The 22923-nt window shown below is 46.0% G+C and overlaps 1 protein-coding gene across 3 annotated transcripts; it reads left to right on the top strand.

Moving 5' to 3' along the window:
* The first annotated feature begins 11487 nt into the window (after positions 1 to 11487).
* Positions 11488 to 20447, top strand: C9H8orf76 (chromosome 9 C8orf76 homolog). 3 transcript variants are annotated; one of them, XM_077351570.1, is made up of 6 exons: positions 11488 to 11789; positions 12995 to 13090; positions 13443 to 13586; positions 14991 to 15385; positions 17237 to 17369; positions 18838 to 20447. In XM_077351570.1, the coding sequence occupies exons 1-6, from the start codon at positions 11673 to 11675 to the stop codon at positions 19009 to 19011; spliced, it is 1059 nt and encodes a 352-aa protein (XP_077207685.1). In that variant the 5' UTR covers positions 11488 to 11672; the 3' UTR covers positions 19012 to 20447. The 3 variants fall into 3 exon arrangements, with proteins under 3 accessions (XP_077207685.1, XP_077207684.1, XP_077207682.1); XM_077351569.1 differs by having other exon boundaries at positions 11489 to 11789; positions 13446 to 13586; positions 14940 to 15385; XM_077351567.1 differs by having other exon boundaries at positions 11490 to 11789; positions 14940 to 15385.
* The last annotated feature ends 2476 nt before the right edge of the window (positions 20448 to 22923 follow it).

The following is a 22923-nucleotide window of genomic DNA, read 5'->3' on the forward strand; positions in this document are numbered from 1 at the left end:
GATGACTGATATTTCTGTGTCTTATTTACCAGCCTAGGATGTTGTACACGTATTCTTGTACAACTGCGAAAAACCACAGGAATGCAGTGGACTTCTAAATATCGTGCAAACGCTGTGGGTCAATGGGATCTGCAGATAATGTTGTCCTTGGTGGTTATTTTTCCTAATATTGAATTGAAATGTATCATACATATGTCAAAGTCTGGATGCCCTTTTTGAAGAAAAAGGAATGGCAAGGGAAGGGTTAGAGGCATTTGGAAGGAGAAAAGCCAAAGGAGGCCATGGGAATATTTTTAAATGTTGACAAAGAGGAATATCTGCCTACTTCATTCCTTTCCTGTGAGAGAGGGGGAAATCAGAAAACGTGCTTATTGAAGCCCTCTTTCAAGAAGAGTCCTCTTCGAAGCGCCTTTCTGTAATGTTGCACAAACCGTACAAGCCCGGCATGTGATTAATATTTTAAAAGGGATTTGTTTTTAATTGAACGAGAAATGCTGTCACCTCTCAATCTCGCAAGGCAAGAGACATCTGAAGAGCGACCCGATTCTCTGCGATATGGTAAACAACAACAAGTGCTCTGCTGGAAACCCCCCCCCCCCCCGAGTTCACCGGTATGGATCTCATCCCATTTGGCTGGGTCTTAGCTTGTATTAGGGAGTGAGCAGCACGAGGAGAGAATTGGGAAGCCTCACAGGGTGGAGAAAATTGTAGGGCTCTCTGCCTCTCCTCTGGAGGCAATCCTGCGCATTAAATAAGCTGCTAAGTCTGATGAGAAGGCCCTGAATTGGTTCCAGTCTGTTTTAATCTGGTGGAAAAGGCTCGTCTGTGTTCTTGAGACCTGCATGTGCCAAAAGTCACGTGTGATGGTGTGGTTGCAGCAAAGAAAGAAACTAGGCAGGCTTGACTGAAGGAGCTGGCTGGATCCAACCTCCTTTGGAGTTCTGAACACCTATAAAATCTCCCTGTATAATTAAGATGATTACCTCTTAATGCACCTATCATTAATTTATTCCAACTTGACTGGGGAAAAATTAAAACTGACTTATTTCCAAGTCTGCAGATGATCATTTCAAGAGGATTCACCCCACCCACCCCGGGTTTAGCTGTGAGAAATCTGAATTCACTGGGAATCGTGTGGCTTTTGTGGCTCTGATGGCACCAGCAGTTGTGTTCACGGAAATGACAAAGTCACATGTTAGCAATGTTTAGAGAAGCCAGATGCTAGCTTTGTTACAACAGAGACATTTTTTTAAAGTCTGCTGAATCCTGCTCAGCTGGGTTCATATCAAGTGGCTTTTGGAAGCTTCATTGCAAGGCCTACGCATCCGTTCCAGTTACAGCGATGCTTCTCTCGGGCACAAGAAGCCTTCCCAGAATGCCAAAGGCCTTTCCAAAGCTAGCTGAATTTGCGTAATACAATACACTGTCTTTTTAAAAAATTTTTAACGAAATGCTTGTTCCTGGGACAGATCTGAAGAAACACACAGCTTTAAAAAAAAAGCCCTGCATATAGTTTTATTAGCAATCCTGCAGTATAGTGCCATTTCGGTGGCCCTGAAACTGCTCAGTGGTCAGCCCTGTTTTACTTTAAGCAGTGTGTGTTAAGGGGAAGGCCATCTGCTGACCTTTGCACAGCAAGGGAGCAGACTTTTGTCTGCTGAGGTTTCTTCTGGTTGGCTGTTCTAAGTTATGCGCTATTGGGTTAGGATTCCCCTCCCACCTTTAGAAGAGCTGGTTCTTATAAGCCACTTTTCTCGACCCAAAGGAGTCTCAAAGTGGTTTACATTCGCCTTCCCTTTCCTCTCCCCACAACAGACACCCTGTGAGGGAGGGGAGGCTGAGAGAGCCCTGAGATTACTGAAGAAGAGTTGGTTCTTACATGCCACTTTTCTCTACCCGAAGGAGTCTCAAAGTGGCTTACATTCGCCTTCCCTTTCCTCTTCCCACAACAGACTCCCTGTGGGGTGGATGAGGCTGAGAGAGCCCTGAGATTCCTGCTTGGTCAGAACAGCTTTATCAGTGCTGTGACCAGCCCAAGGTCACCCAGCTGGTTGTATATGGGGGAACACAGAATCAAACCCAGCTCACCAGATTCTGCACTCCTAGCCACCACCCCAAGCTGGCTCTCTCCGGCTTGATCATTCTGTGCTTGTTTTGCATTTCATTTGGATTTCACAGTTTAGAAATTTAGCATCTGGAATTGGCTATGATTGGGGGCGGGTAATAAAAAGGTTTCTGCTCATTAACAGAGATTAGTTGGGCTCTAAAGATAAGCTTGCTGAAACTCAGCTGTTGGGGAGGGCTGCTGAGCAGCATTTCTAGTTGTCGGTGCACATGGGGCGAATTTCCTATAAATTACAGGGAGAATTGATTAATTTGCATAATATAGGATGTAGAATTCAGCTGTTATGCATAGCATTATTTTTTAAAGCACCAGCCTGCCTATGATCATCTAATTAAATGGCCATCCCCCTTGAGGAAAAGGAGCAAGAAACCTCATGCTAGGGCTGTATCGAGAGTCGCAAGATAATTCAGAAGGGCCTTTAGACTGCAGGACAGGGCAAATGGATCAAGATTGTATCCCCCTTGTGCTCACATACAATAATTTCTGGTCTGGGGAATGTTTCGGCAAGTTTACCTTGCCATGTCTACCTTTCCTTGACCTGCAACAATAGCTGGCAAATTCAGCTTTCTTCCTTACCTTCGCCATGTTCTTCCTCCTTGCTGATGGTGATCTTGGCTTGGCCTGTAACTTCTTAACACTTTCAGCCATGGACCTGATTGATTTGTCGTGCTTCAGATCCTGTGAACTGAAGTTCTGGAATAACTAACATGATTACCCATTTCCCCTGTCGTGATGGCCACCTGTCATTGTAAATAGTGTCTTCTCTCATCTTGGGTTTCCTTGGTGCTGATCTGATGTCTGCTAACTTGAAAGCGTGCGGGGAGGAAAGCGGGAAAGGATATCAGCCCATATTGGATTTCTATCTTTTAATAAAGGTCAGCATTCCATAGTAATTCCCTTTTGTTGATTTTCCTTTCCCCCCCCTCCTCTTGAAAATCAAATAGAATTACAGTAATGAATGCCTTTATGGACCACCAAAATTGGGCGGTTTATTGGGAATTATCTTAACAGCTTTTGGAGATAACCCAGTCACACGAATGATATTAATGTGGGGTTGGAGAACTCGGCCATGTAGCAAAGTTCCACTGAAACCACAGAAGAGCTAGTCCTTGCCTGGGCGCACATGTGCAACTCTCCAGCTCCCTACCCAACTGAACCCGTGGCATTCAAACCGACTTGGTTACAGATCCCTCTTGGCTTGTCCAGGGCTCATCATGGGGACTTGCCTCCTTAGGTGACTCAATGGCATCACAGGGTAGAGTAGCTGTGGTGCTGTGACATCTCCACTGAAAGCTACATAGGTGACCAGTTACTGCCAAAAATGCTCAGGATCCAGAGGACCGACTGAACAGTGGGAGCTGTATGTTCCTAACAGGATCCTATCTGTGCCCGAGAGACCTGCAAGTGTGTCCTTGCCGTTTGCCTGAAAGAGTGTGTGTGTACTGCTCCACTGAGAAAACTGAACTTGCTCACTTGTTCAATTCTTTGTATTCTTGTTAAAATAAAACGCACACATACTATGAATGGGGGGAAGGTGACAAACTCTAACTTATATGAAAAATATAGACCAATACAGTCCACTTACTTAGTCATTCCGAAATCCAATAAACAGTGACTGTCTTGCTATGAACTTTTATCCACATATAGAGGAACTCCTACAAAAGCAGACTGATTTTCTCAAAAGAGCAATCCCTGAAATACATTGTCACCAGTCAAGAGACACATGGTTATTCATATTTTCTCCAGGTATCATCAACAGGAATTTGGGGTACGGACATTAATCACAATATCCAAATTGGTGTGCGCCACAGTGACCTTTGAACAGTATAGCAAGTGTCATAATCCCTAATGTTATTTGTTGTGTTAGTTATTTGCAACCCAAAAAAGCTCAATTTTAGGACAATACCAGAACAAGTGCAGCAAATCTGGCAGAGAAAAGTCACAAAACCTTAAAAAGTCAAACAATTTTTCTAAGCACAGGGTAGCGTATGAAATGTCACATCCATTACATACTTTTTTTTTTAATGTTTAGCGATATTAATCTGGGTGTCACTTGTGTCCAGGTCCAAGGCCGACCACCTAAACATGTTTCTGGATTGCGTTTATGCCACCAGTTAAAGTAATACAAACATGTAATGTCTAAATTTGTGTCTGTAATTGACCCTCTTGTTGTATGGCTACTTCAAATGAGTTGGCAAACTGTTTTAGCTCTGATGTTATTCTTATTTCCTTGACAAATGGGTAACCTGCATATCTCAGCTGGAAGTACTGGGGAAAATATGCAGGGAACTCCTTTGACTCCTATAAAATAAGTTGATTTTTTTTTCTCAAAACACCAGCTCTTGAAATACATCCGTTTTCTGACCTACCTCTTCCAAATACAATACCTGGTTGTCCTTTAAAATAACATAAACTCTGTCTAATCTCTACTTCCTCCTAAGTTGTATATCACAAAAAGAAGACATAGCCTTCAAGAAGAAGAGTTGGTTTTTTATACTCTGCTTTTTACTACCCAAAGAAGTCTCAAAACTGCTTATTTCCCTCTCTCCACAACAGACACCCTCTTCTTAAACCAAAAAAAAGAATAATTTCTCAGCTGGTGGTTCTTTCCCAGTATGTTAAATAGAATAATTTTGTTACCCTGTTCAACAATCTTTTGTTGCAGCTGTTCTATGGGTCATAATATGTGCTATTATTAGGCATCCCAAACCCTTGGGGGTTTTCTTAACCAAACTAGAGGTCCCTTTTGCCATGATTTTAATTCAATTGTTAACTTGAAAGAGAATTTTATTTTAAAGGGTGAATTTTAGGTGAAGCATCCATCTGGACGCAAGCAGTTCAGAAGGAGCGACCAAGATTTCATTTCCAAACCAATCTCAGTCAGTAGTTCAGAGTGACTGAACGAAAGTAGTAAGAGTTTGTTTTAGCCATGTTCCTAGACACTTAAGAGATGAGGATCTCTGCAGCAGGCAGTAGAGTTCGTTTTTGAATAAAGGGCTTGGAGGAAGTCCAAACAATCCGTGATTTATTAACATTTACTTTATAGCTAGACGCTGCTCTGTAAGGACATTCAGAACTTCCTTCTTTGGTTCAGACGGTTTGGAGAGAATTAATGGGATGCCCAAGAGAGAGATGTTTATATAAATATTTTAAATTAATAAAAAAGCCCCCCTCATTCACATAGCTTTAACCCTATTTGTTAAGGATGCCAATTCCAAGTTGGGAAATGGCTGGAGATTGAGGTCTGGATCCAGAGGACAGATGCACTACAGGCAGCAGGACCTCAAACTGATTGCTTAAGCGAGGCAAGCTAAAACAGCCACTTTGAGCTTGGTTCTTCCTTAGAGGTGTTTTCTGTGCCTCAGGATTGTGCTGCTGAGGAAATATATTTGAAAGTAGAACATACCAGAACCTTGTTCAGCTCAGCTTTCAGCATCAACTTTCATCATTGTTTAAGAAGAAGAAGAAGAGTTGGTTCTTATATGCCACTTTTCCCTTCCCGAAGGAGGCTCAAAGCGGCTTACAGTCGCCTTCCCATTCCTCTCCCCACAACAGACACCCTGTGGGGTGGGTGAGGCTGAGAGAGCCCTGATATCACTGCTCGGTCAGAACAGTTTTATCAGTGCCGTGGTGAGCCCAAGGTCACCCAGCTGGTTGCATGTGGGGGAGTGCAGAATCAAACCCGGCATGCCAGATTAGAAGTCTGCACTCCTAACCACTACACCAAACTGGAAACAACAGATTTGTTTATTTACCCTTTCTTCATGATACTCGTAAGACATAGATTCGGCCACGCAATTTGTCGTTCCTTTTGCTTTGCTATATTGTTTTCATGTTCTGTAGTGCTTCTGTCAATATACTCAATTTAGCAGAGTTTTCTGTGGTCTCCAAGGAAATAACTATGCACATTATCTTCACATCCTAAAGATTTGCAGTGGTCATGGGAGGAACAAGAAAAAATATGGCAGACTTGAATAAGAACAGTTAGTTTCAGAACGAAAAATATGGTCTGTCATTAAAGTCTTCAAGCACTGAATAACTGAGAATTCTCTAAAAGGAGTAATGAAATTTTTAGAGAGAAAGGGATTTGGAGTTCAAAATATTTTTTTTAAAATTCACTATTTCCTGCATCAGGATCCTGTAAAAAATGTGCATGTTTTTGATATGCAGTCCATATGCACAGATCAATGTATGTAGATTTTGTTCTCCCTCCCTTTCACCATTAAATATCTGTATTCTTTATCTGTTGTGCCTCATGATTATTATGGATTGGAACAGCTGCCCCGGTGTGTGCATGTGTGTGTTTTTTTTAACAGGATGCAAAATATGCCTGGCCCAGATTGCAATACTAGCTCTGCTTCCTGTTTAATATGTATCTTCTGCTTAAAAAAAAATTACTTATTTATTTATTATTCAGCTCTTGGTTCACAACAGTAAGGTTAATCAATCAATAAAACAATTAAAACATAAAACACTATAAAATTAACCATTAACTGTCAGCAACTAACGAAACCCCCTCCCCCAGCCATCCTCCATCTGGCCTGTGGAGCTGGTAATATATGACAGGAGAGGAGGGAAATGAGAGGAGAGGGAGTCCTGTGTGATATTAAACTGCCCTAGTCTCAACTGTAGGCATAGCAAAAGAGTGCTGTCTTACAGGCTCTGTGGAACTGTGATGACTCCATTGGCCCTGATCTTGGATGGCAACTCATTCTACCAGGCTGGGGCCAGGGCCAAAAAGGCCCTGACCCTGGTTGAGGCCAGGTGGATAGGTATGGGGCCAGGAATTAACAAACTGGCACTTGAAGAGCAGAGGGCTTTCCAGGGGACGTATGGGGAGAGAAATATCTTCTCGTGTTTAAGTAGAAATAATCATTTCCTCCTATTATTAGGTGAATTTAGACCACTAATGTTAGATGACCCATCTTGAAAGGATCCATCTTAGAAGAGAACTAAATCAAAAGCACTGGGAGGGGAGGAGAGAGGTCATTTAAGGTTGTGGTTTATACTTCTGCAGTTTTAAATTTGTCTTCCGTGCTGTGTTGGAGAATGAATTTGACTGAGTTTGTTGAGGATATGAGTCTTGGGCTTTTAAATATCGATATGTTCTTGGTTAGTAACAGCAGTGGGGGAGCACTGCATGAATATCCTGCTTGTGGTTGACATATCAATAATCATTGTCTAAAGCAAGACTGGGATCTTAAGTGTAAAACACAGGAGGGCAGTTCTTAAATATAACTGCTGCTTTTATGTTTTCTGCATATAGCTCTATCTAAATCTTATTATGGCTTATACAGAACTTGGTGTATTCTCTGTACTTAGCTCTATCTAAATCTTGCTATGGCTGATACAGAATTTGGTCACCAGTTAACTGCGTCACTTTAAACACCTGTAGCTGGGTGTGAACTTGGACGTGCTTCCTGTCTGTGGGAAGGGATGTTTCCACCATGCAACAAGACCTAAAGAGGAATAAAACAAAAGGGACAAGCTATAAATCAGTTACCATCTCAGGAAAGAAGCAATTGTTTAAATCTGTTCATGAAAAAATACACATCCTCTCTGAAAACCCCAGTATTATTCTGGAAATACAGTGGCTTCCATGATGAAATGCATCCTGTATACATTGCAAAGCTAGCTGCTGCACTGTACAGGTATCCTTTTCTGCCCAGAAATTCCTTGCAGTGTTGTAAGGAATTTTACAGTAATGCTTCTGTCAGCCCAAGTAGGATAACATCTTGCTATTGAGGATGGTGCTTGGGGTCCTCAATGTGCCATGGTGGTGGTACACATGTAAGGGACTGCCTCTACTGAGAGCCAGTTTGGTGTAGTGGTTAGGAGTGCAGACTTCTAATCTGGCAAGCCGGGTTCGATTCTGCGCTCCCCCACATGCAGCCAGCTGGGTGACCTTGGGCTCACCACGGCTCTGATAAAACTGCTCTGACCGAGCATTGATATCAGGGCTCTCTCAGCCTCACCCACCCCACAGGGTGTCTGTTGTGGGGAGAGGAATGGGAAGGCGACTGTAAGCCGCTTTGAGCCTCCTTCAGGTAGGGAAAAGCGGCATATAAGAACCAACTCTTCTTCTTCTTCTGATTCAAACCTGTGGTCCCTCTAGCCCTCTGTAGGGCATATCCTGGTTTTGCAACACCTGTGTAGATCTTCAGGCAGTCCCAGTCCTGCTCCATGACTTCCATTTTAACACTTGCATCCACACATCACCTACATACAAGTCCCAACTGCATTTTCTTGTGATACGCCCTGTCAAGCAGAATGCTGGATCTGACCCAGAAAAACTAGCATTTCTTTTCCAGATCTGCACTCCAGTTCTGATTGGAACTTGAGAGCTCCTCAGAAGGCAGAGTGTGCAAATCACAGCATTCTTGTGTGCAGATGCCAAATGCGTGACATGAGAGCCTGCTGGATCAGACCAGTGGTCTAGCTAGCCCTGCATCCCTCCCACACCCATCCTTCTATCATGTGAAGAAGTGCACACAGTAGCCTCCCCCCCCCCCCCCCCGGCTACAATCTTCCGTTTTAGCCAGAGGAAAAAAGAGTTGGTTTTTATACCCTGCTTTTCACTAAACAAAGGAGTCTCAAAATGGCTTACAATCACCTTCCCTTCCTCTCCCCAGAACAGACCCTGAGCGGTAGGTGGAGCTGAGAGAGTTCTGACAGAACTGTACTGAGAACAGCTCTAACAGGACTGTGACTGCCAAGGTCACCTACCTGGCTGCATGTGGAGCAGTGGGGAATCAAACCCAGCTCTCTAGATAAGAAGGAAAGGTTATTTCCACTTCCTAAACCATCATCCACTTCTATGTTCCCCTTTCTGCAGCCACCCTCTGCCCTCCCGGCTTTGCCCCAATCAAAGAACATAATTACGATAGCTCCATGAGTTGCATTTTGTTTCTTTAAGAGCACAATGCCATGGGGAAGCTCCCCCAGGGCAGGCTGGATGCTGGAGATTTTTGGTGGAGGGATCACTTGGGCATGAAATTAGGGTCGCCGTGAGTGGGCAGGGAGTTGTGAGTGTCCTGCATTGCGCAGGGGGTTGGACTAGAAGACCCTGGCGGTCCCCCCCAACTCTATGACTCTATCTCTAAAGCCTGGAAGTGAATTGTAATTCTGGGGAAATTCCTGGCCTCACCTGGAGGTTGGCACCTAAGACTCTGAGTGCAGGGGCCATCCCCTCCCCCAGGAGACACGGAGGCTTTCTCACCTGCTGGCTCCCCCTTCCTGCAGCCCTCCCCACAACTGCAAAAGCTGTCCCTATCCTGGGCTGACTGACTTCCCCGGCCAAAAGAAACCTTGGGCGGGTGGCTTGGGTTGCCATGGAGACAGGAAAAGACCGGCGCTCCTCGTCGCTCAAACTTCCAGTGAAAACGGAAATCAGCCATTTCCGGCGGATGCCGCTCTATCCCTTCGACCCCTCTATGGTGAAAGCCTTTTATACTTTGCGCGGAGCGAGACGCTAGGCCAGGGGTAGTCAAACTGCGGCCCTCCAGATGTCCATGGACTACAATTCCCAGGAGCCCCTGCCAGCGAATGCTGGCAGGGGCTCCTGGGAATTGTAGGCCATGGAGGGCCGCAGTTTGACTACCCCTGCGCTAGGCGCATGTTGGGCCTGGAAGCCCCGGCTCCAGCAGACGAATGGAAAATAGAAAACCTGAAGTCGGTGTGGAGACTCCCGGGTCTACCACCCCCTAATTTCCACCTCAATTGTGTATTATCTTATATAGTATCCACATTTTATATAATTTTATATGATGGAAGGAGTCGGGTTGTAGACTCCTGGATCTATTTATTCGTTTATTAGTTTGTTTATTAAAATTTCTACACCACCCTTGTCCGAGGGCTTACGGCAGTTTACAGAATTTGAAATACATTCAGTTAAAACACAATACAATTCCCTTTGACATTAAAACGATGAAAGCCAACAAATTAAAAGTACTATCATTTAATATTCTAGGAGCATGATTGCGGGGGAATAACATGCTCAGACTATGTATCTCTGTGGTGGCTAGATGTTATTGGTATGGCCATCTGCATTTGTCCATATGTGCATAGGTAGGCCAGTTGCCTTGGTGACTTACAGGCCTCAACCATAGGCCCAGTGGAACAACTCCCATCTTGCAGATTGCGGAATTGCTTAGTGCAGAGAAAGCCCTGGCACTGGTTGAGGCTGGTTTTACCTGTCTGAGAACTGGGCCTTCAGCAGATTTTGTGCGCTGAATTGTTGGCTACTTTGAGGGGGATGAGAGAAGGCTGTCCTGTAAGTCAGAAGATCTCAGATGTTGATAATTTCCACTTCAAATGGGTACTATATTTAGTATCCATTTTAATGTATAGATTATATGATGGAAACAAGTCGTTATAGGCAAACATAAGTCAAATTATCACCTCGATAATTTCCACTTCAAATATGTATTACATTAATTTAAATTATTTTCTTATATTTATATACCGGCCACCCTCGTGGCTCAGGGCGGTTTACATAGAACATGGAGAAGTATATGCATAAGTGAAGTCAAATGAAGCAACAGTAAGAACAGTGATTACAATAACATTACAGTAACTGCTGGTAACAACATTTCATATGATGGAAGGGAATCATTATAGGAAAACATCATAGTCAGGGTGAGGGCAACTGTAAACAAAGAGAATAAAGGTTTAGTCCAGGGGCACTTTGGAGGCCAACAACGTTTCAATCATGCTTCCGTGTGCACGTACATTAGCTACAATGGCATGGAGGAGAGGTCACCCGCTCAGACTGATGGGCAAAGCGCAAGCAATAAATTAAGGTAAAGGTATCCCCTGTGCAAGCACCGAGTCATGTCTGACCCTTGGGGTGACGCCCTCCAGCGTTTTCATGGCAGACTCAATACAGGGTGGTTTGCCTTCCCCAGTCATTACCATTTACCCCCCAGCAGCAAGCTGGGTACTCATTTTACCGACCTCGGAAGGAAGGAAGGATGAGTCAACCTGGAGCCGGCTGCTGGGATCAAACTCCCAGCCTCATGGGCAAAGCTTTGCATGTCTGCTGCCCTACCATTCTACGCCACAAGAGGCTCCTGTCGAGGCTCCTGTCAAGGCTCTTGTCAAGCAATAAATTAACATGCAGCAAAAGGAAAATGCTTGACAAGCTCTAGATACAAAACTGGAATAGCAGGCTGGATTCACTTCCGGGGAAACATAGCGTGTGTGTGGGGGAGGGGGGTCATTCCCTGTCAAAATGGGCGCGTGATGAGCCGATACACAACCCATTGCCGGCCGCAATTAGCTAGAAATGACGGAGACTCTACCATAGATGCCGGCGGGCAGAGCGTCTAGGAAAAGAGCCCGCAGGCGGCCTTTCCTTTCCATACCGGAAGTGACGTCGGCCCCTAGTGCGAATCCGGCCGGCGCGGTCCGTTCTATCAAGCTCTACGAACGGGGATGTTGGGGCCTTTCTAGCCGTGGGGAAGAAGGGGCCGCTCTAGCAGCAGAGCCTCCGGTGCCTCTCTCTCCTCCCGCCCCCTCAAACCCCCCCATTCCCCGCGGCCGGCGGATGGAGCTGCCTTTGGGGTCTGAGTTCGAGGCGTCGGTGTTCGAGGGGGGCGGCCGGGGACAGAAGGGCCCCGCCTCGCTCCCCCCCGCCTACAGGGCCCGTCGCTGCGAGCCGCAGGTGAGGAGGGGGTGAGGGAGCGAGGGAGGCGCCCGCTCGGTTCTCTTTGGCTACGGAGGTCAAATTGTACAACAGCCCTAGGAGGTAGGATCAGCCGGGGAGGCCACGGACGCTCGGGCAAACGCATGCCAAGGGGAACTGGAAAGCCCTAAAGCAGGGGTAGTCAAACTGCGGCCCTCCAGATGTCCATGGACTACAGTTCCCAGGAGCCCCTGCCAGCGAATGCTGGCAGGGGCTCCTGGGAATTGTAGTCCATGGACATCTGGAGGGCCGCAGTTTGACTACCCCTGCCCTAAAGAGTCAGACTAAGACCTGAGCCCAAGCTTGCTGCTGGGCTAGGGTTCTCACCTGCAGCCTGAGAAATTCTTGGAGATTAGGGGTGGAGGGTGGGGTATGGGGAAGGACCCCCAGTGGAGTGTAATGCCCGAGTAGGGATGCCAGCCTCCAGGCGCGACCTGGGGACCCCCCCAGGATAACAGCTCATCTCCAGGCCACAGATCAGTTCCCCTGGAGAAAATGGATGCCTTGGAGGGTGGACTCCGTTGCATTATACTCCCTGCCCCCAAATCCAACCTACTCACAGCTCTGCCCCCAAAATCTCCAGCTATTCTTCGACTTGGCTCCATCTGCCGCCATGCAAGCCATCTAGTCCAACCTCCTGCTAGTCTGCCACTGTACCCACTACACCAAGCAGGTTCTCAGCTACGATATTTATTTACTAGGGCTATGTACCACGTTACTAATAAAAAGAAATTCCCGTGCCGGTTTCCGTTCTCAGAGGAAATACGAATGGAGAACTGGTGTACTATGCTGGCATTTTATCAGCATGCAGGAGTTATCTGGCTGGATCAGCCCAAGGTCTATAATTCAACTCTGTGGATTGTTGCGCTCCCTCTGTTTCTCTTACTTAACCTGCCTGCCGTCTGAACTGGCAAACAAATGGCAAGTTCAGACTCGATTGGAGGCAGACGACAGGGTTATTTTTCCCCCAGAGTGTAAAAGGCGTCTCAAAAGATGCCTTGCTTCTTGGATCATTTACAGTCACGCGAAGTGTGTGTAACCCTGAAACAAAAGACGTACTTGTATGCACCTGGCAAGAGGCTCCAGTGTCTCTGCCAAATCCATTCTCGGCTCTCCAGCCCATCGCGGTACGTCTCTTGCTTGTAAATAATACTTGAAGCCCCCTTTGTTTGTCCTCTTCACAGTGGTTTTGTGAGGAAACAGACTTTGAGGACGACGCTGAAATGATCAATGTAAAAAAATTCAGAGGAGATTTGGCATACCATCGACAAGAGTTTAAGGTATGTTCACGCACACACACACACACCGCATTTGTTTGTATTTTCTGTTGAGCAACTCTTGTGACTGCTGTCTGGCTTTTTCTTTGTCTGCTTTCTGGCTGGTGAAGAAAGAGGCCCCACACCCCTTATTAATTTTGCTCTTTCATTTTTATTCTGGATTTAAATCTGATATCCCTGCCCCCCCCCAAAAATAAAATAAATAAAAACAGGTATTTGGGGTATGAGGCTGGTGATCAAACTTACCCCCCTTTTTTAATTACCTTGAACCTCTTGCTCTCGCTTTGCGTCTTTGTCATCTGTATCAGATTCCCATCAGCTCTGTTTTTCACCATCTTTACAAACCTCGTTTCAGAAGGCCCTGTGTGAATACGCCAGCTGCTACGCTCTGCTGCCTCCCAGCAATGCAGCCATGAGAAGAGACGTACAAGAGAGTCGGGCTCGCTGCCTAGCTCAGCTGGGGCGCCACAAGGAAGCTTTGGAGATTGCAGAGATGCTGGTTGGTCCCTTTCCCTGTTCTGTCTCCCTAGAGCGCACGTTTCCTTCCTGCCCTTCCTCCAGGCCACACAGGCAATTCCCCCTGTTATTCTCACCACAGCCCTGTGAGGTTTCCTGAATTCTGCAGGGGTTTGGACTAGATGAACCTGTAGGTACCTTGCAACTCTATGGTTCTATGTAGGTGAGGCTGAGAGAGGGTGAGTGTTGCAACTCAGGGATCAAACCCAGCGATCCCAGATCCTGGTCTGATGCTCTGACCACTCAATTGCACTAGCTCTTGATTTCCTTACTTGATATAAGGTTGTCATTAAAAAGCATGCCCTGACCTGGCCAGCCTGATTTCATCTGATCTCAGAGGTTTAGCAGGGGTCGGCTTTGGTTATACTTGGATGGGAGACCGCCAAGGGATATCAGGTTCATGACACAGAGGCAGGCAATAGCAAAAAGCACCCCCTGAACATACCTTGTCCTGAAAACCGTACGGGATTGCCCTAAATCCACTGTGGCTTGATGGCAAAAGAAAAAGAATGATTGGCTGTGCCTTTTTATTGCTGGTATTCTCAGGATCTCCATCGTAGGAAGGACCAGCAGCAGCATAGAGAAAACTGGCCTCTCACATGGCTATAAGTTGACTCTGCCAGGTGGAGTAATTTAAGTGGCTGTTTGGCAACGCAAGAGGAAGACGGGGCTCTCTTCTTCGTTATAGCACCGTCCCATGTGGCCTTTTGTGCACTTCGCTTCCAGACTCTCTGGTACAGGCCTAGGGGGGATTAAAAGGGGGCTGTCTTTATGATTTCCCTGAGCTGGATGGCCAAGGCTTGCCCAGTCGTGTCAGATCTCGCGAGCCAAGCAGGGTCGTCCCTGGCTAGTATTAGGATGGGAAATCTCCAAGGAATACCAGAGTCACTGTGCAGAGACCTGCAATGGCAAACCACCTCTGAATGTGGAATAGGCTGCCTAAGGAGGTGGTGAGCTCCCCCTCACTGGCAGTCTTCAAGCAAAGGTTGGAAACACACTTTTCTTGGATGCTTTAGAATGCTTAGGGCTAATCCTGCGTTGAGCAGGGGGTTGGACTAGATGGCCTGTGTGACCCCTTCCAACTCTATGATTCTATGAATGTCTCTTGCCTTGAAAGCCCTATGAGGTTGCCCTAAGTCAGCTATGGCTTGATAGGAATTCTCACTATACCACCACACTTCCCTTGTGAGTTGGCAGAAAAGTTGGTAGGCGCCAATCAAAGTGTTTGAGTAGGAGTTACCTGAGCCAAGAAGGGACTTCTCTTTGTTTCTCTATTTTATAAAATTCATTTGTAAAAAAAGGGCTGTTCTGTTCTCTGCTGACTTTGTTTTCCCAGAAAAGCGGAGCAACAAACACCGACCACCTAACCACGACCCTTGGCCTGCAGGTTACCGTATTCCGCGCCATGGACCATGCCGAGAAAATGATCGAGTGCTTGCAGCAACTGATTTCGTTACATCCTTTTCACTCTGGACACTGGAAGCTGCTGGCTGAGGCTTATTGGAGCCTTTTGCCTCATCCACTTCCCCCGCTGGCCTCGGAAGGCGATCTCTCGCAACACGACGGCTCGGCTGTTTTATCCGAGGCCCCTGGAAACAGAGCTGGCTTTCGACATTGCAAAAAGCACCCTTGGAGGAGGGGTGAGGAAAACCAAAGACTAAAGGAATGCCTCGCTGACCTGGGAAAACTGGAGCCCCAGCACACAGAGAAAGGTGTGACGCTTGGTTCGGTGGGACAGGAAGAAATTTGGATGTACGCATGTGCTTCCTTTGTCAGAGCAAGGTACTGTACCAAATACCAACATTTTCACATATGGAACATGATGCACGTCTGACCTTCGTTATTGTGCTTGCATTTTTATTACACTTTCCTTCCTCTGTGGAAAGTGACTTATGCAGATTTCTCCTCCAGGCTCTTGGGTGACCAGCCTCGCTTCAGCAAGGAGGCTGGATACACCCACGCACTTCAATGTTTCCAGAGTTGTGATAGTCTGACATGGAAAGTGAAGTGTTTGCTTTCTCTGTGTGTGTGTGTGGGGGGGGGGGGAGGGTCTGGTAGAGCAGATGAGTTCAGAAAGCAAGTGTTTTAAGTGGCCTGTTCACACATACCTGCGCCTGTCACTTGTACTTTGACAAATGATGGTGGGAGGTGAGACTTGTTCTGCTTAAGTTTACCTATTGGGGAGCCTGAGCCTAATCCTTAGATGTTAGGAACCTAAAGGTTGAGCTGCAGAAAATTTTTCTTCCAAGGCCGCTCCCACCCTCTGGAGAGCAGGGGCAGCCTTGGGAGACTGGCAAGGGTGGGGCCATCCCAGCCAGCAGGTAAGGAGAGGGAGAGGGAGTGGGGGTGGGGGGGACGAGGGAGGGCCAGGGAACAAGGATTCTCGCCCCTTATGTGGATGTTCCACGTAAGGGACAAGAATCCTTATCAGTAGATTTTTTTAAATATCGATATTTATAATAATTAAGTACACATAATAAAAAACAAAAACACTGATATCTGTTATATCTCCTGCCTTGTACAGGGGGTTGGACTAGATGGAGGTCCCTTCCATGATTCCATGATTCTGTACTGTATATTGCAATCAACACCAACACTTGGAACATATGAGGAAGCGAGACCAGACGCGTTCCAACCCTAAGGGTCTTTTCCAGTGGTCAAATAATGTAAAATGCAGTTATACAATAAAATAACCTTAGTAGTTACCGTACTGTAGTGGTTAGAGTGTCGCACTAAGATCCGGGGGACCCAGGTTTGAATCCCCACTGGTATTGAAGCTTGCTGGCCGACCTTGAGTCAGTCACACATTCTCCACCGAGTCTACCTCACAGGGTGGTTGTGAGGATAAAACGGAGGAGGGTGGAATGATGTAAGCTGTCTTGGGCCCCATTGGGAGCAAAGTCAGGGTATCAATAAAGTCAATGATTAATTATAGGTTCATCCTGATTGGTGTGCCCTTGGCAACAGTAGGAGGAGCTTAGTCTGTATTCTGTGATATTTCCGTGAGAGGGATTCTTGTGGACAAAAGGAGTGAAGCCCACCGATAAGCAATCAAAGGTAGGGGGGGAGATGGGAATTGCCATCTGTCCAGAATTGTTTAGGCTACAGGGGTGGCCAAACTGTGGCTCTCCACATGTCCATGGCCTACAGCTCCCATGAGCCCCTGCCACCTGCAGGACTTAGGACTGTCTGTGGTGGTGGGAAATGCCATCAAGTTTCAGCCCACTTGTGGTGACCCTGTAGGGCAGGGGTAGTCAATCTATGGGACTCATGGGTTTGACTACCCCTGCTGTAGGGTTTTCAAGGCAAGAGACATTCAGATACTAACCAGGGCTGATCCTACTTAGTCTCTGAGATCAGATGAGATTAGGCTAGCCTGGGCCACCCATCTGGTAGCCCTGTATAAAACTTGCTCATTCCATCTCCTGTAAATAAATAGCAGACTGTAGATACTCTCTCCACTTCAATGGGAACAGACACTGTGAAAACTCTCCAGAACACACCCTTCCCCACAAACCAAACCTTTTAATTTTGTTAATTCCTTTTGCTGGGTTTTTTTTTAAACTGTCAAAGCTCTTTTGATCCCACTATCTGTATAGGTGTGTTTAATTTTTTTATTCTTGCCACTCCCAGGCTCTTGCTCCAGCTCCTCCAATCGCATCAGTGTTCCTTCGCTTTAGAGAGTAACTTAAAAGCGCAGCAGGAAATTGAAGATAAAGTTGCATCTTTTGGATTGAGGAGAGACACCTTGCTCTTGGTGACTGAGGTGAGTGGAGATTCCATATGGGTCTATGCCAGGGGTGACCAGACTGTGGCTCTCCAGATATCCATGGACTACAATTACCACCAGCCCCTGCTACTACATGCTGGTAGGGGCTCATGGTCATTGTAGTCCATGGACATCTGGAGAGCCACAGGTTGGCCACCCTTGGTCTGTGCTAATTACAGGCCCTGAATAAATCATTCCCGTTTAGGTGGTTTGGACATAACCCTATATATAACCCTATATATATTCCCCTATATATATTCCCCTCTTGCAAACTGCAGGGGGAAGTAAGGAACTGGTGCCATAAGGGACGCTAAGCTGCTTCCCTGCTAATTACAAGGGGTCCTGTTCATTCTTACAGCCGGCCTTTCCCAGCTTTAAGGGGCTAACATAAAAACTCAGTTTGGGAAGTGCTAAATTATGCAGGCGCATTGTGACCACTATGCTGCTCAGAAATGCTAAATGTGCTTGGCCATGTCTGCATGTATCATATAGAGCTGTGTCTAGGCTGATCAGACAGTAATGACTTTGATGAGCTTTCCGATGAAGGCCAGCAACAAGGAGCTGCCTACAACCCAGTCCCTTACCAGTAACTCTGGCATCAAATAAAATATTTAAAATTTAATTAACTCCCACCCATTCAGGAAACCTTCCAGGGCCATCCAGAAACCCCAGAGTTTCACGAACCCCTGGTTGAGAAAGCCTGCTGTAGAGGTTTCTTTGTAAAATCTATATTCTGCCCCTCTGGAGACCTCCTCAAGATGCCTTACATAGCAAAAATGAAACTGTACAATCCTAAAGACAGCAAACGTAAACTTGTTTTGTCTCGCATACCTCCAGTAACGGTAACTGGCCCTCCTCCAAGTGTTATTTTCTTTTAAGTGTTTTCAGTGGCATTATTTCATAATTTTAATTGGGAGAGCTTTCGGTTTTCTGCAGGGCCTGCAAAACGGAGCTCTTCCGCCAGGTCCATGGTTGAAGTCAGGGCAAGTAGTAGGAGAGGATCAGGGCTCCCCTCCTGGAAGATAGATTTCCATGCCAGTCCATTAGTGTGGTCAAATGTCACACCCCTCTCCAGCTACCCTGGCTGATAATAAGGGCTGTTACATAATATGTTATTTCCTCCATATGGCTTTTCCTCTAATTTTACGAGGTTTTAATGGGCGGGAGAGGGTTAACTGGAGACTGTGTTCTTGTGTGTTTTTTGTATGTAACCCGCCATTCAGCGGCTCAGACTACTCCTGAAATTCCTCAGAGGTATATAAATCAACTGCTGGGGTGAGGGGGTTACTGTCTACGAACCCAGACCAAAGCTGTGTCAGCTGCAATATAATCAAAGTCTTGAAGTTCTTTGGACGGCAGGCGCTATTCGTTGAGCATCTGCAGGCTCTCCTGCTGCTTGAGCTGAGCCTGAGGCTTGTTGGCTAATTAGTATTCCCTCTCCGCTCCCCCTCGCTTTCCCCTGCAGGTTATGGGAGAGGATCTCACCCCTGAAAACCTCAAGGAGGACGCCCAGGGAGAGGTGAAATGCATCGGCGCTTCAGCTCTGGCTTCCCTAATGACCGACTCGAAGGCTGGCTTTGAAAGGAAGTGGTTCCAGAAGCTCAGAGGCCAGTGGTGCTCCTTGGACTGCTGCGGGTGATGGAGGCTGGCCACGGTTAAGACTCCTGCTGTTTGGTTTTGACCCCGCCTGGGATGAGGACTCCATTGGATGTAGCCACGGGGCGTGGACAGCCAGCCTGCAAGGCACCCATGCTGGTCAGGGGAACGAGCAGGGTGGCCATACTTGAAGTGTCCTGCAGCTGCCTCCTCCGAGTGCCTTGGGCAAGGGGAGATGGGAATCTGAAAACATGTGACATAGCAAAGCAAATCTTTGTCAGATTAATGACATGCGTGAACACACGCAAAACCGCATTTTACTGAATGAGACCATCGGCCCGTCAAGATGAGTACTCTCTGCACAGACTGGCAGCAACTCTCCAGGATCTCAGGAAATGGGGCCTTTCACATTACCTGCTGCTTGGTTTGTTTTAACTGGAGGTGCCAGGGATTTGAACCTGGAACCTTCTGCAGGGCGAGCGGAAGCTCTTCCACAAAGCCACAGCCCCTGCCCACGTGACTGGATGGGATTTCTTCTGGAAATCCTGCATAAGTTCTGTAATGGAAGACAGGCGTGCCTTACAGGGAAATAATTTTTGTGGGGCAAGGAGCAGGGCCATCGCTTCCTGCAATGTTAATTGAGCCCTGTTCAGCTTTTCCATCCCTGGTGCTCTTTATCAACCTGGAGCAGTACCTGGATTAAGGAATGAGGGGTGGGGGGCTGCTGAACTACTGTGCTTGAAACTCTTAAGCTCCCACCTGCAAACGTCATAAAATGCTGTGCAGAACAAAGTCCAAAACAAAAATTTTAGTCCAGTGGCACTTTTTAAGGCCAATGAAGTTGAATTCTGAGTATAACCGCTTTTGTGTAGGCGCACTTCTTCAGATACATTGAAACAAGGCTTTTTCAAGCATTATACGCAGGTAGAGAAAGAGTAATTTACCAGGAAGGTCTAGTTACAGTCAGGATGCACAAGTAACTGAATGGAACAACGTTTGAACCTAGTGGCACCTTCAAGACCAATTAAGTTTTATTCAAGGTATAAGCTTTCATGCACAAGCACACTTTTTTAGATTAGTCTGCATACACTGGACTCAAACTTTGTTCTGCTGTTTCAGACCATCACAGCTACCCACCTGTAAGTAATTGAGCAATAAGTATAGATAAGATTGGATTAAAGCAGGTTATAAGACCTGTTCATAACAGCAAATTGACATACAGCTAGTAAAAGAGTTAACAAAAAGGTTTGAATCCAGCAGCACCTTTAAGACCAACAAAGTTTAATCCTGGGTATAAGCGAGAACTGAGTTATTTAGCCTGTGTATTGAGATAGGAACCTGATATCTCTGTTAAGCCCTGGAGGTTCCATTGGCCTGAGTGTTGTAATAACTTGTAATTCGGCAATCTCCTGTTCCAATCTGTTTCTAAAATTTGTTTGCAATAAAGACCTCCTGAGTGTCCTGGGAGGTTGAAATGTTCTACAAGTTTCCCAGTTTTGTGATTCTATTTATCTGTGGACTCGAAGCTTTGTTCTGTTGCTTGAAACCAACACAGCTTCCCACCTGAATCTATCTTCACCAGAGTCCAAAATGTCTTTTAAAAGGTACAGAAACATTCACTGCCTGACAGAAGTGGATAGTTCATCTTACATGTGCAAGGGTTCAAACCCGATGCAAAGAGCTCTTTGACTGCTATAGTCAGATGTCAACGAGGGGTGCAAGCTGCCCACCAGCTGCACAGTCAATTTCTGTCACTGCTGCTTGTTCAGGTTTATCTCCCTTGCTGTGGAGTAGCGGCTGATGCCACACAGGTTTTAGCTATTGTTAGTATGACCTTGTAAGTCTCTGTTTTGTCTTCTCTTTTTTCTACAAGTTTAATGCTATAATAACAATATTAGCTTGTTATATTTTTACAGTCACTGAAGAATATACTTATTCTGTTTTCAGAATAATTTGAATATTTTACTTCTGTTTTAGATACTCTGTCAAGAGATTTCTTTATAAAGTTGAAGTTGGTCCTTAAATATAAATTCATGACAACTCCTTGTTAATTTGGTAATATACACGTAATTATTTTTCTTGAACAACCACTAATTTTACCTTTGTATTTTCGAAGAGCCATTGTCCCTTGAAAAATGTATAAGGCGAAACGCATCAGGACTTGTGTGGATTATAAAGAATAAAGAATTACTGAAGATAGAAGACTCCATACAAGTCCATTTGGGATATTTTATTGCCATATTGGTTCCCCAGTGCATCTATATTTCTCTACACAGGGTTTCAAGGCAAGAGATGTTTTGAGGCAGCTTGCCATTGCCTTTCTCTGCATAACCCTGGACTTCCTTAAAAAGGTAAAGATAAAGGTATCCCCTGTGCAAGCACCGAGTCATGTCTGACCCTTGACGCCCTCTAGCGTTTTCATGGCAGACTCAATACAGGGTGGTTTGCCAGTGCCTTCCCCAGTCATGACCGTTTACCCCCCAGCAAGCTGGGTACTCATTTTACCGACCTCGGAAGGATGGAAGGATGGAAGGCTGAGTCAACCTTGAACCAGCTGCTGGGATCTAACTCCCAACCTCATGGGCAGACAGCTTCAGACGGCATGTCGCTGCCTTACTACTCTGCACCACAAGAGGCTCGTGGACTTCCTTAGTGGTGTCCTAACCAGGGCCAACCCTGCTTAGCTTCCGAGACTGGACCCAATTCGGCTAGCCAGGGCTGTCCAAGTCACGGGCTTGTTCAGGACGTGGGGAATAGAACGCCTTCCACTTGCCCAAAGGGAGAAAGGGTGGCATATTTGAGAAGGCAAACATGAACTCTTCAAGGCAAGTGTTGTATTAGATGTATGGCTTATAGTCCCTTCCATCGCAGTTACTTGCACTGGAGCATAGCAATGTTAATATCAGTTCTGGGGCTCTCCTGGTTGAGCAGCTGGTGGATTTGTGCGTGTGAGTTTCTTTCCACATCAGAACAGTTCACGTTCCAGGAAATCAAGGTGTGTGTACAGGTGGGTGGCCTTCATTTTTCCCCTTGAAGCATTCCTTGTGGCTGTTAATCTTTCACGCTTTGTTCTGACAACTGTTGACAGGAACCTCTGGGTGATTTAGACCTGGGGCTTGAATATACACCAACTACCGCTATGTTTTCTTAAGGATTTTGCTGTAATAATGACCACACCTTTGTTCCCTGGGAGCGATTTTGAAGGGCCATCTGCCTATCTGCCGACATACTTTTGCGGGAATTGTGAGAAAACGAAGGATTGGATCAGTGCATCCCGCTGCTCAGCTTTCCAGGGTCAGAAGCCGCTTTCCGAAAGACAGGGCTTGTCCACCTTCTTGGCTCTTCAGTGAGGAGGGAGGCTTCGGAGACTAGAGCAGAGGTAGTCAAACTGCGGTCCTCCAGATGTCCATGGACTACAATTCCCAGGAGCCCCTGCCAGCATTTGCTGGCAGGGGCTCCTGGGAATTGTAGTCTATGGACATCTGGAGGGCCGCAGTTTGACTACCCCTGCTCTACAGCAGAGTGGCAGGGTACAAGCCCTTGTTTCTGGGCCCGTAACTACATATATATGAAATGAAAATATAAAGCCCAATGTTTTTAGAAGATCAGAAACAGGAATACGAGCTATGCTGAACAGCAAGAGTATGAACAAAAGTTCAGAAAAACAGTGAACAAAGCTAAATATATGAATGGAATCTAATTGGGAGGACACACGCACAAAATAGATACAATCACATTGTCTGCTCTGTATGAGATAAAGCTGCTATCCAAAAGAAGTTCAATATTAAGTCTTCAATTTTTTTTTCTGCAACGTTGATAGTTTTATTTGTAAATAAGATTCCTTTATTTTATATGCTGGGATTCTTTTCTGTTTCCAGAGTTTGGCAAACACTAGCCTCATGGCTATAATGACATTTAAGGGTAAATGTCCTACATTTATACAGGATAGACAGCC

Source organism: Paroedura picta, chromosome 9 (genome assembly GCF_049243985.1).
Source record: "Paroedura picta isolate Pp20150507F chromosome 9, Ppicta_v3.0, whole genome shotgun sequence".
NCBI classification, from domain to species: Eukaryota; Metazoa; Chordata; class Lepidosauria; order Squamata; family Gekkonidae; genus Paroedura; species Paroedura picta.

Bases quoted from the DNA above. Each gene is read 5' to 3' on its own strand.
- C9H8orf76 (XM_077351567.1), top strand. From the start codon at position 11,673: ATGGAGCTGCCTTTGGGGTCTGAGTTCGAGGCGTCGGTGTTCGAGGGG. The intron at 11,790-12,994 runs GTGAGGAGGGGG...TCCTCTTCACAG, and splicing joins CCCGTCGCTGCGAGCCGCAG to TGGTTTTGTGAGGAAACAGA. The intron at 13,091-13,442 runs GTATGTTCACGC...ACCTCGTTTCAG, and splicing joins ACCATCGACAAGAGTTTAAG to AAGGCCCTGTGTGAATACGC.